The sequence below is a fragment of the Oncorhynchus mykiss genome, chromosome 27 (assembly GCF_013265735.2).
Source record: "Oncorhynchus mykiss isolate Arlee chromosome 27, USDA_OmykA_1.1, whole genome shotgun sequence".
Lineage (NCBI taxonomy): Eukaryota > Metazoa > Chordata > Actinopteri > Salmoniformes > Salmonidae > Oncorhynchus > Oncorhynchus mykiss.
The window spans coordinates 40,907,314-40,919,752 of NC_048591.1; the positions used below are offsets into that span (position 1 = coordinate 40,907,314).

At 43.1% G+C, this 12,439-nt stretch overlaps 1 protein-coding gene across 1 annotated transcript; it reads right to left on the reverse strand.

The window, feature by feature from the left end:
- Window positions 1–1,048: 1,048 nt before the first annotated feature.
- Window positions 1,049–6,328, reverse strand: LOC110507274 (extracellular calcium-sensing receptor-like). The gene is made up of 9 exons (XM_021587157.2): window positions 6,066–6,328; window positions 5,357–5,651; window positions 5,124–5,210; window positions 4,606–4,872; window positions 3,975–4,181; window positions 3,549–3,821; window positions 3,174–3,401; window positions 2,805–2,928; window positions 1,049–2,712 (listed from the first exon to the last, which is right to left on the reverse strand). The coding sequence occupies exons 1-9, from the start codon at window positions 6,317–6,319 to the stop codon at window positions 1,799–1,801; spliced, it is 2,649 nt and encodes an 882-aa protein (XP_021442832.2). The 5' UTR covers window positions 6,320–6,328; the 3' UTR covers window positions 1,049–1,798.
- Between the last annotated feature and the right edge of the window lie 6,111 nt (window positions 6,329–12,439).

A 12,439-nucleotide genomic window follows, 5' to 3' on the forward strand; every position in this document is an offset into this window, starting at 1 on the left:
GACCAGAGAGAAACACCAAGAAACACATGATGTCCAATTAGAAACCACCAAGAAACACATGATGTCCAATTAGAAACCACCAAGAAACTCATGATGTCCAATTAGAAACAACCAAGAAACACATGATGTCCAATTAGAAACCACCAAGAAACACATGATGTCCAATTAGAAACCACCAAGAAACACATGATGTCCAATTAGAAACCACCAAGAAACATATGATGTCCAATTAGAAACCACCAAGAAACACATGATGTCCAATTAGAAACCACCAAGAAACATATGATGTCCAATTAGAAACCACCAAGAAACACATGATGTCCAAATAGAAACCACCAAGAAACACATGATGTCCAATTAGAACCACCAAGAAACACATGATGTCCAATTAGAAACCACCAAGAAACTCATGATGTCCAATTAGAAACCACCAAGAAACACATGATGTCCAAATAGAAGCCACCAAGAAACACATGATGTCCAAATATTGTCATCTTTGTGTTTATTTAATCACACCATCTCACTATTATTCTGTATGGATAAACTTAACAAAGATTGGCATGATATATTGTGTAATACTTACCAGCAAGTTACATATTTAACAGACAATACCTAAAGTTGATGGACACAAATGAACAGGACTGTCCTACCCTGCTGGTTGCGTGTGTTTCTAATGATTCAATAGTGAGTCAGCAGTGACTCACGGTTGAGTCAACAGTGATTCAATAGTGAGTCAACAGTGAGTCTACAGCGAATCAACAGTGAGTCAACAGAACAGAACGTCTTCCTCTGAATCACAACATGACTTCTCTTTACCATCATCAATAGACTTTAATGACATCCATTTCTCCCCTGAAAGTCAGTTCTGAAAACCAATAAATTAAATTAGATATGGTTAATTAAAAATGTTGTTCATTCTTTTCACATTTTATAAGGTGTGTAATTCTCTTTTCCCATATGACACAGTTTCCTGATATTTTAATAAAGCATCTTTGTAAATTTCAACGGTTCAATAAAAACACATTCAAGCAACTCCTTTCAAGTCAAACTGTTTTATTAAATGAAAATGTGCATTAATGAATAATGAATTCATTGGTGAATAAGTGTGGCAGCATAATCCTTGAGAAGGAACGGGGAAGTTAAGCTGTTCCACACGATGTGATGATACGATCGAAAGCCTTTCGATGCAGAAACCCACTCATCGGGGATAACCCATCCCATAGAAGATTAAAGCCACGCACACAGACAAATAAAATAAATCTAAATCCTTCTTTACTGCACAGGGAAATAAATAATTTATTACGTGATTAATATTTACTCACAGAAGGTTAAAATTATAATTAATAACATGCTACTACACATAACTAGGGTACTAACAGAATGATAAAAACTATTTGATTTGATTTGATTTATTGCCATCAAACTACAAACAGAAGTGGAAACTAAAAGGAGCTACTTCAAACTATTTGAGACCATCATACTCTGTTACTATACATTTCTCCTTTCCTTTCTTTGCATGACAGTGTGAAGCAAATCCCTAGCAGGCACAGTACCCCCACCTAGTGTTCATATTTCAGATCAGCACAGAGGACGTCTTGTTATGCTATTGAGCCTATGGGAGAATCTCAATTTAATTTCTGTGATTCCTCGTGTCCTCTCTCCTCGGTCTCCAATTCAAAACCCAATGAATGAGAAGGTTAGATGTCCCGCTCCACCTAACCTTCACATCCAATGGGTTTTGAGAAGAAGGTGAGGAGAGAGGACATGAGGAATCAAGGAAATTATATTGAGATTCTCCCTATGTCTTGGTTGTGGCCCGGCCCATCAGAGCCTTCTTGGTGTTCCTCTCTGGCCTCAGCAGGATGATGTAACACTTTGGGCCGAACAGAGCCACCAGAAGGCCAAAGCTGGAAGCTAAGATGGCGAATATCTCCACAGCGTCTGCGTACATCCCAGGAGAGCTGATATAGGCAGGGACGAAGGAGATCCACACAGCACAGAAGATCAGCATGCTGAAGGTGATGAACTTGGCCTCGTTGAAGTTGTCTGGAAGATTCCTGGCCAGGAAAGCCAAGAGGAAGCTAAGGAACGCCAGGAGGCCGATGTAGCCTAACAACGCTCCGAACCCTGCTACCGACCCCACCACACACTCATATACAATCTTATCATTATGGTAGCGCATGTTTTTGTGTGGAGTTGGAGAGGCTGAAACCAGCCAGGCTGTGCAGATAGCAGCCTGGAATGAGGTGAGAACCAGGACTGTTCCTCTCTGCTGCCCAGCACCAAACCACTTCAGGCTGGCATTGCCCCCGGGCTTAGAGGTCCTAAACACAGCCAGCACCACCATTGTCTTCACCAGTATACAAGAGACACAGAGAACAAAGCTGATACCAAATGCTGCATGCCTCAGCTGACACGTCCACAGCCGGGGCCGGCCAATGAACAGTAGCGAGCACAGGAAGCAGAGTTTGAGTGAAAGCAGAAGCAGGAAGCTCAGCTCAGAGTTGTTGGCCTTGACAACAGGCGTGTTCCGGTAGCGGGTGAAGATTCCGAGGACCACTGCACAGATGAGGGCTCCTAGCAACGAGGCGGTCATCAAGGAGAGTCCCAGGGATTCCTGGTAGGAGAGGAACTCAACCCCCTTAGGGATGCAGAAGTCACGCTCCGGGCTGGACCAGAAGTCCTCTGGACATCTCGAGCACTCGGCCGAGTCTGACAGAAAGACAGACAAAGAATATGTGGAAAACCTTTTCTACAGCCCCAAACCACCCTCAAATTCTTTAAATTATATTAATTTCACTGACCTGTGGTGTTGCTGACCTCTCCCTCAGCACAGGAGATGCAGTTGAAGCAGCAGACAGGCTCCCCCTTCTTCCTGGCTACACGGGTGCCTGGGGGACAGCTCTCACTGCACACTGATCGTGGAGGCTTTGAGGATGAAGGTGAGGGGGAATTTAAGCTTTATTTAACTAGGCAAGTCAGTTAAAGAACAAATTCTTATTTACAATGACATCCTAGGAGGGAGAGCATCAGACTTTTATACGCCCATATTTATACTCCCATATTTACACACCCATATTTAATGATTCTTTGCCCTCCACTGATAATGAGTTTACACTGTTTCTGTTGCAGTAGTGAAATATGCTCTGTAGCTATATAACTTTACAAATAACCTTTTTTGACTCAAAATTCCAGAAAATTCTGTCCTCGTCCAGCGTGAGCTCTTGTCCTGTGGGGGCTGATTCATCAATCACACCCACAGTCTCCACCTCTATGCTCCCGTCCTGGAGCCACACCCAGTTCAGGATGTCATAGATGGCCAGGGCGTCCCCGTTGTCATCGAAAGAAACGCGATCGCCAAACCCTGTGGTGAAGTTAACCCTCTCCAGGTAATGGACCAGCTGGACAGAGGAGGGGGATGGAGGGATGGAGGGGACAGAGGGAAGAGAGGAATGAGGAGGAGATTATGTAGACAAAAGACAGAATGAGGTCAGGGGTCCTTGACTTAGAAAACAGTGTTTGTGTGCTTGAGTAGGAATATATCCCACCTGCCAGTGCTCCAGTCTCTGTAGGCTGGCACAGCGGTTCCCACTGAAAGGTCCTCTCCCTGGCACACACTGCAGTAGGTCATGCAGGGCATGGGCCAGGGCGTACACTGCCTTGTACACGTTATATTCCGGCCTGAGCTCAGATAAATCCCCACAGTTGGTCTCCACATCCCTCAGGTCCTCCTGACCTGTACATACATCACCCCCAGCCTCCACCCAACCTGCTGGGGGCTCCAACCTGCACCCAAACACAGCCTCCCAGAACTGTCTCACCTTATCAGAACAGAGAAGGAAATGTTAAAGAGGAACACTAGTTTTTATCTTCTGTAATGTAGTATTTGTAGGCAAAGTAGCCTTATAAATGTCTTAAATATAATGTATAAAGTAATTAAATTGTGGGAGTTAAAAGACAACAAATTACTTCACCATGTTGTTTCCATGGTTATTGTCAGGTTGGTCGTCGGGGCGGATGCTAAGCAGGAAGTCCCTGAGGCCGGGTATCTCTCCACGACGGATGGCGATACCCAGGGTACCCCCCAGGTAGGGCATGAGACGGGGGGTGTGAAACACAGAAGAAGTGCTCCAGGCTTCACTGGCGATCCACTGGAGACCCTTCACATTCTGCACCACCACCTTGTAAAACGGGATTTATACTTTATAATCAGACCACCCCAATGGTAATACACTGTAACACTTTTATACACTGTTGTCTGTGAGAGGAGTAACATCCTACAGCTGTTATGGCTGTTATGGCTGTAATAATGTCTGTAGAATGCATTTGATGATAAAACATACTTACTAATACCGTGATGTGTGGTTGTCCCCCCCTAGATATCTTAATAAGATGGACGCACTAACTGTCCAGGGACACCGATATGTAAAATATATGCACATATCACTGACTATAAGTGTCTTTGGATAAAAGCATCTGCTAAATGGTATTACTAATATTATTATGAAGTGTAAATCTCTCTGGATTAGAGCCTCTGATACTAAAATGTGAATGTATTGTAAGAGTAATTTTAGATCAACTGTCAAGATAAAATAATCTCTGAACCTCATCCACCAGAGGGAGCAGGTAGGCCTCGTTGGAGAACACCACCACCACACGAGCAGAGGAGCTCTTGATCTCTCCCACGATCCTCTGCAGCTCAGTGGGGCGGTTGTCTTTGGGCAGGACCTGGGAATAGGCCACACAGCCCCCTGACTCGGCCAGGCTTGAGTGGAAGGACCGGGCAGCATGAACTCCGTAGTCATCATCACTGAACACCAGTCCCACCCAGGTCCAACCCAACCGACGTAGTATCTGGATCATGGCTCGCACCTGAGATCACATCAACAGAGATTAGACATTACTGGTGTTATTACAGAGACTGGAGAGTATAGAGAGATCAGCATAAACTACATACATTCTTTTTGTCACCTTTTATTTAGCCTTATCTAAGCTTTTTTTTCATTTATTGAACCTTTTATTTACCTGTGATGCCATTACACAGTATAACGTGTATAGTGAGTATACATGGGAGCTGACGGTTCACTGTGTAATTATGTCATTGTAGCCTTCTAGAGACAGACCTGAAAGGCGTCACTGGGGATGGTTCTGAAGAAGGATGGGTACTTTCCCCGGTTGCTCAGACAGGAACATGTGGAGTAGTGACTCACCTGATGGAGAGAAATATACAATTATTAATTCTATTTTCTTCAATTAATTAATGAAATAGAAAGGTTTCATGCCTAGACACATTTAAGACCAATACAAGAAGGACATTTCCAATAATGATGTCATTTTTCTATTCTTTCTGATTTACCATGGGAACCCGGAACAGCCCTAGGACACTGGAGATGGCGATGGAGTGTGTGGACCCTGGGTCTCCCACAATCCCTAGCACCGGGGGTGACCCAGAACAAGTCTCATACAATAGGAACTCTTCCTCTGTCCCACTGGCCAATGACATGGCAGCACGGAGCGCTACTCCCAGCTTCAGGCAGTTGTCGTAGAGCTGGTATCCGAGCTTGATGTTTGGCAGAAGGTCAGGGTTTCTGTTGATCTCATCTACAGCAAACGCCATAGTCTGGGCCTGCTGGAAACCACAACTGGTAAAACTGAAAAGGAACATTCAATCAATTTGTAAATGTTTTAAATCGCTCTAGAGGTGTTGAACCCTGTGCACCTTTTAAGGGGTGTGTGAGAGAGTGCTGTCTTAAGGGATTGAGAGGAAAAAACAAGTTACTTTTTTCAAGGATAGATAATAAAATAGCTTTATCTTAAAGGTAAATTTGCTTAGAAAACAGGAATAATGATTGAAAACAATGGAATACACACAATTTATTCACATATATTTTGAAACCGCAATGTACAATTCACCAATCTAACAAGAACCCAGTAGGTCTCCGGCACCAGGGTTTGTTAACACTGATCATAGTGAGGCTTCTTATAGTAGGGATGTCTATCTGTCCTTTTTAGGAGAGGTGCAGACACACATCCAGTCCAGTCCTGTCCAGTAGATGAATACTCACCCCTCACAGTAGAGCTGCTGGGGTTCTGATGTGAAAGATAGCTCAGGGAACACAGTGAAGTAGTGGACCTCAAACAGGCCTCCCAGAATCACATCACCCTTCTGGTACATCCCATTCAGACTGAAATGCTCCCGCAGACGACAGGACGAGGAAGTGGACGAGGCAGAGGAGTAGTTCAATAGAAGGCTCGGAGATGAGGAGTTCAGTATCATGACTATAGATAGGTAAAGGTTCATATATTGCCTGACCCTCATAGCTGTACTCATAGCTGTACTCTCCCCCTCTCTCTCTTGCTTACTCTCTTTCCCTCTCTTTTATAGTGTCATTGGAGGTTGACACTATATGGCGTTTAGTGGGGTTGCAGGGGTAGTGGAGGCAGGGGGAGGGTTGTTAGGGGGAGGGGAGTCGGTGGGGGGGGGGGGGGGGGGGGGGGTCAGAGTTGCAGGTAGGAGTTGAGACGTGGGAGTGTCGGAGAAAGACGATATGTGAAATGTTGCCACACGAAAAGTGCAACCAGGGAAGAACAAATACCATTCTAAATACAACACATATTCATGTTTATTTATTTTCCCTTTTGTGCTTTAAGTATTGGCACATCGTTACAACACTGTATAGAGACATAATATGACATTTGAAATGTCTCTGTTCCTTTGAAACTTTTGTGAGTTTAATGTCAGATTTTTTATTTCACTTTTGTTTATTATATATTTCACTTGCTTTGGCAATGTTGTAATATGATCCCAATGCCAAAAAAGCTTTTGAATTTAATTGAAAGACTCCAAGTTATTCTACCATGTGTCCTGTAGGTGAGCTGTTTTTCTCCCTCTCCCCCTCTCAATCTCCCCCTCTCTCCCTCTCTCTCTGCCTCTAACTTCCTCTCCCTCTCCCTCTCCCTTCCTCTCTCCCCCTCTCTTCCTCTCCCCCCGTCTCTCCCTCCCCCTCTCCCCCTCTCCCTCCCTCCCTCCCTCCCTCCCTCCCTCCCTCCCTCCCTCCCTCCCTCCCTCCCTCCCTCCCTCTCTCCGTCCTTCACAGATGTACCAGTTTATTGCTTGGTGTCTGTTAAGGGTTCTCTAGCTCCAGGCTAATAATGAGGCTGGGATGAATCGAGAGACACACACACACAAATCCAAATAAAATCTAATTTGATTGGTTGCATACACATATTTTGCTAAATGTTATTGTGGGTGTAATGAAATGCTTACGTTCCAACAGTGCAGTAATAGATAACAATACACACAACATCAACAACATGGAAATAAGACGTATACAAATATTAGAACATGCAACGTCAAAAATATTGTACATGAAATGTGTGTTTGGACGTTACGTACAATATATGAATAAAAAAGGTGTGTACAGGCCTCCTGAGTGGTGCAGTGGTCTAAGGCACTGGATCGCAGTGCTTGTGGCATTACTACAGTCTCGGATTTGATCCCTGGCTGTGTCAAGACGGGCCGTGACTGGGAATCCCATAGGGCAGGGAAAATTGGCCCTGCATCGCCCGTGTTAGGGGACTGTTTGGCCCGGGGGGGTCTTTCCTTGGCTCATCGTGCTGGAGCGACTCGTTGTGGTTCCCCGGGTACTGCAGGCTGGCAACGACATCAGGTGAATGGTGTTTCTTCCTGCACATTGGTGCTACTGGCTTCAGCAGGCGAGGGAATATGCAGATCAATAATTTAAATATCCTTGCATCAGGTCCTGAACTACAGGCAGATAGATTTGGGTATGCCATTATAGGAGAAATTTGAAAAAAGCGTGCGATCCTTAATAAGAGTTTAAATATTCATATTCTTGTTACCATTTGAAAGGAAACACTTTTAAGTTTGTGGAAAAATTAAATGAATTTAGGAGAATATAACACATTAGATCTGGTAAAATAGATTACAAAAGAAAAACATACATATTTGAAATGCAAGAGAAAGGCCATACTTTCAGATAGGAGTCTAGGTGTCATTTAGATGTTGGCCACCAGATGGCACCAGTGTGTGTACAAAGTTTCAGACGAATCCAGTGAAGAATTACATTACTGCACAATATGTTGTAGTAAGTCTGCCAGGTGTTTGCCAAAATCTGCCGAACTGGTCAATTGATATTTGTTCAAGTACTTAACTATAGATAACATACAAAAATGATATGGTAATATATATTTTTTAGTTTACACACTCCCAGAAATGTCATACATGATGGATCATTAGTTTATACACTAACTTTCACACATCTAGATGGCCGGGCGGGGTGGGTGTGGTGCCAGAGACAGAAGTGGGGTCAAACTGTAGAACCCAGATCCTTCTTTTGAACATAAACATTTATTTTAATAAATAAAATGATGCTACATTTTATCTCTGGGACCCTCAGGATGACAAGTCAGAGCAAGATTACTGAATGTAAGTACATTATTTACCTTCAGAGGTGAATGTATCAAACCAGTTTCTATGATAAAAGTGTTTTGTTGTTGTGCACTCTCCTCAAACAATAGCATGGTATTTTTTCACTGTAATAGCTACTGTAAATTGTACACTACTGTTAGATTAACAAGAATTTAAGCTTTCTGCCCATGTCAGATATGTCTATGTCCTGGAAAGTTGTCTGTTGTATACAACGTCATTCTAGTTACATTAGCGCACATTAGCAACAACAGTCCAGGATGAGGGACACCCATCCTGTAGAGATTTTGTTTGGCGTGTCATTTTTTGGAGGTGTGTGTGTTTGTTTGCTGTTGGCCTGCCTCCATTACCCTGAAGTGTGTCAATGAAAGCTGTTAGATCTGGTTTGTATTAGGTATTTCCCTGTGATGTTCTTCCGTGTGGGGTGTAAACTGTGATGTTCTTCCCTATGGATGTAAACTGTGATGTTCTTCCCTATGGATGTAAACTGTGATGTTCTTCCCTATGGATGTAAACTGTGATGTTCTTCCCTATGGATGTAAACTGTGATGTTCTTCCCTATGGATGTAAACTGTGATGTTCTTCCCTATGGATGTAAACTGTGATGTTCTTCCGTGTGGGGTGTAAACTGTGATGTTCTTCCCTATGGATGTAAACTGTGATGTTCTTCCGTGTGGGGTGTAAACTGTGATGTTCTTCCGTGTGGGGTGTAAACTGTGATGTTCTTCCCTATGGATGTAAACTGTGATGTTCTTCCCTATGGATGTAAACTGTGATGTTCTTCCCTATGGATGTAAACTGTGATGTTCTTCCCTATGGATGTAAACTGTGATGTTCTTCCCTATGGATGTAAACTGTGATGTTCTTCCGTGTGGGGTGTAAACTGTGATGTTCTTCCCTATGGATGTAAACTGTGATGTTCTTCCGTGTGGGGTGTAAACTGTGATGTTCTTCCGTGTGGGGTGTAAACTGTGATGTTCTTCCCTATGGATGTAAACTGTGATGTTCTTCCCTATGGATGTAAACTGTGATGTTCTTCCGTGTGGGGTGTAAACTGTGATGTTCTTCCGTGTGGGGTGTAAACTGTGATGTTCTTCCGTGTGGGGTGTAAACTGTGATGTTCTTCCCTATGGATGTAAACTGTGATGTTCTTCCCTATGGATGTAAACTGTGATGTTCTTCCGTGTGGGGTGTAAACTGTGATGTTCTTCCGTGTGGGGTGTAAACTGTGATGTTCTTCCCTATGGATGTAAACTGTGATGTTCTTCCGTGTGGGGTGTAAACTGTGATGTTCTTCCGTGTGGGGTGTAAACTGTGATGTTCTTCCGTGTGGGGTGTAAACTGTGATGTTCTTCCCTATGGATGTAAACTGTGATGTTCTTCCCTATGGATGTAAACTGTGATGTTCTTCCGTGTGGGGTGTAAACTGTGATGTTCTTCCCTATGGATGTAAACTGTGATGTTCTTCCCTATGGATGTAAACTGTGATGTTCTTCCGTGTGGGGTGTAAACTGTGATGTTCTTCCCTATGGATGTAAACTGTGATGTTCTTCCGTGTGGGGTGTAAACTGTGATGTTCTTCCGTGTGGGGTGTAAACTGTGATGTTCTTCCGTGTGGGGTGTAAACTGTGATGTTCTCCCCTGAGGGGTGTAAACTGTGATGTTCTCCCCTCTGGGTGCAAACTGTGATGCTGTGGGGTGTAAACGGTAATACCCTTCTGTTAATAAGAGAATTATGTTCTCAATGTTCATAAACCAATTCAATCAAACTAGAGGCCCAGCTAAAATAGTCAATAAGGTTTATTCACGGGAACGTTCTAAAAGGCAAGAATACAAAACAATTAATTTTATAAAACCATACGCACACACATTCACACTAACATTAGCACACAATGTCCTGCTACGCTGTTACGGTTTTCTTTAGGTGAAGGAGAGTCGGACCAAAATGCAGCGTGGTATTCTTGATACATATTTAATGATGATGAAAAAACAAACAATACAAAAACAACAAACGTACCGTGAAAACCTCTACAGCCTATCTGGTGACAACAAACACAGAGACAGGAACAATCACCCACGAAAACACTCAAACAATATGGCTGCCTAAATATGGTTCCCAATCAGAGACAACGATAAACACCTGCCTCTGATTGAGAACCACTCCAGACAGCCATAGACTATGCTAGATACCCCCACTAAGCCACAAACCCAATACCTAACAAAAACCCCAAGACAAAACACACCACATACAAAACCCATGTCACACCCTGGCCTGACCAAAATAATGAAGAAAACACAAAATACTAAGACCAGGGCGTGACATACGCACACACATTCACACTAACATTAGCACACAATGTCCTGCTAAGCACACACATTCACACTAACATTAGCACACAATGTCCTGCTACGCACACACATTCACACAAACATTAGCACACAATGTCCTGCTACGCACACACATTCACACTAACATTAGCACACAATGTCCTGCTACGCACACATATTCACTCTAACATTAGCACACAATGTCCTGCTACGCACACACATTCACACAACCATAGGCACACACATTCACACTAACATTAGCACACAATGTCCTGCTATGCACACACATTCACGCTAACATTAGCACACAATGTCCTGCTACGCACACACATTCACACTAACAGAAGGTATCCTACGCACATACTGTCTCACTACCCAGCCGACAGAGATTAGACCTTGAGACGTACTCCCCGTTCTCTCCCAAATCTCTAGTCAGGTCAGCGCCGAATTTTGCTCAGACAGTCTGTCTTTAAAATATCATTAAGACAAACATTAGCTTTATTATTTTACCCTAATTCTGACTTGAACTACACATGAATTGATTATAATTTTAGACATTCTAATCAATTCCATACAATTATATGCTTTCAGGGTGGAATATTCTAATCATTCAATCCACCCTTAATGACTAAATAATACTCACTGATACATCAATTGTATACCAGAATAATCCAGACCAATACATTGCTCATCATATCCTGCCATATGTTACACAATCTATAGCAAGCCCAACGGTTTCTTCCCTCTCTGGGTGAGATTCACAGTGGTCATAAGTTGTCTGCCACAGTTCCTTGTCTGCTATGATTCAAACACATTTCCATATGTTATACAGTGACAGGGTGGAATACTGTTAATTATTGCCTAAACATTAATTACAAAAACTTACACATTTATTTTTATTAATATTATCAATGTCACTCAAAACCAATATATGTATTTTCATTCCTTATCCATCAATGACTGTTATAGGCCTACATTAGGTATCCTAACACTTCCTGTTAGGGTTTTTATTACAATCTTCACAAAACAGTCTTAAAGATCAAAAATAGTATCATCCAACATGGGCTCCTCGTAGTTAAAAGAAACGGAGCCATCTCCTAGGCCTGGAGGCCTGTATCCTCCATCCCACTGGCCGGAGCTCGGAATCGGTCCGTACCTCACCATCTGTTGCGGCATTGACCTCTCCAGAGTCCTGGTAATCAAACCTCTCATACAGGGGACCAAACAACATCCACATAGAACCAAAACACTCATACAGGTGAACGTTTCCCACAACACAGTGATTAAGACATTTTCCATTTCCCAAACACACTGTCAAACCAATTTATTAGAGCATTATCCACCCCAGAGTTCTCTGCTAATTTGTGAGCTAATGTGGTTATACCAGCCAGGGCCTTGGTCACTGATCGGTCTGGAGCTGTGTCATCAGGGTTGAAAGTACAACAATCTGCTCCGAACCTTATACACCCCCCACCCTTTTCAGCCAGTGACATATCCAAGGCTATTCTATTCTGCCATACCATCAAACTAGTTTCAGCTGTTACCACCAGAAGATGCTTGATTCCAATCCAGAACTCATCAGGTTTGTAACCCTTGTAACTCCCATGCTATCAATGTAAACTCTATTGTCAAAAGATCCTGACGGAGCACTCCTTCTCTCTC

Excerpts from the sequence above, each read along its gene's own strand:
- LOC110507274 (XM_021587157.2), bottom strand. The coding sequence starts at position 6,319 with ATGAGGGTCAGGCAATATATGAACCTTTACCTATCTATAGTCATGATA. Across the intron at positions 5,211-5,356 it reads GGCTGTTCCGGGTTCCCATG|GTGAGTCACTACTCCACATG; the intron begins GTAAATCAGAAA and ends TCTCTCCATCAG. Across the intron at positions 4,182-4,605 it reads TGCTCCCTCTGGTGGATGAG|GTGGTGGTGCAGAATGTGAA; the intron begins GTTCAGAGATTA and ends CCGTTTTACAAG.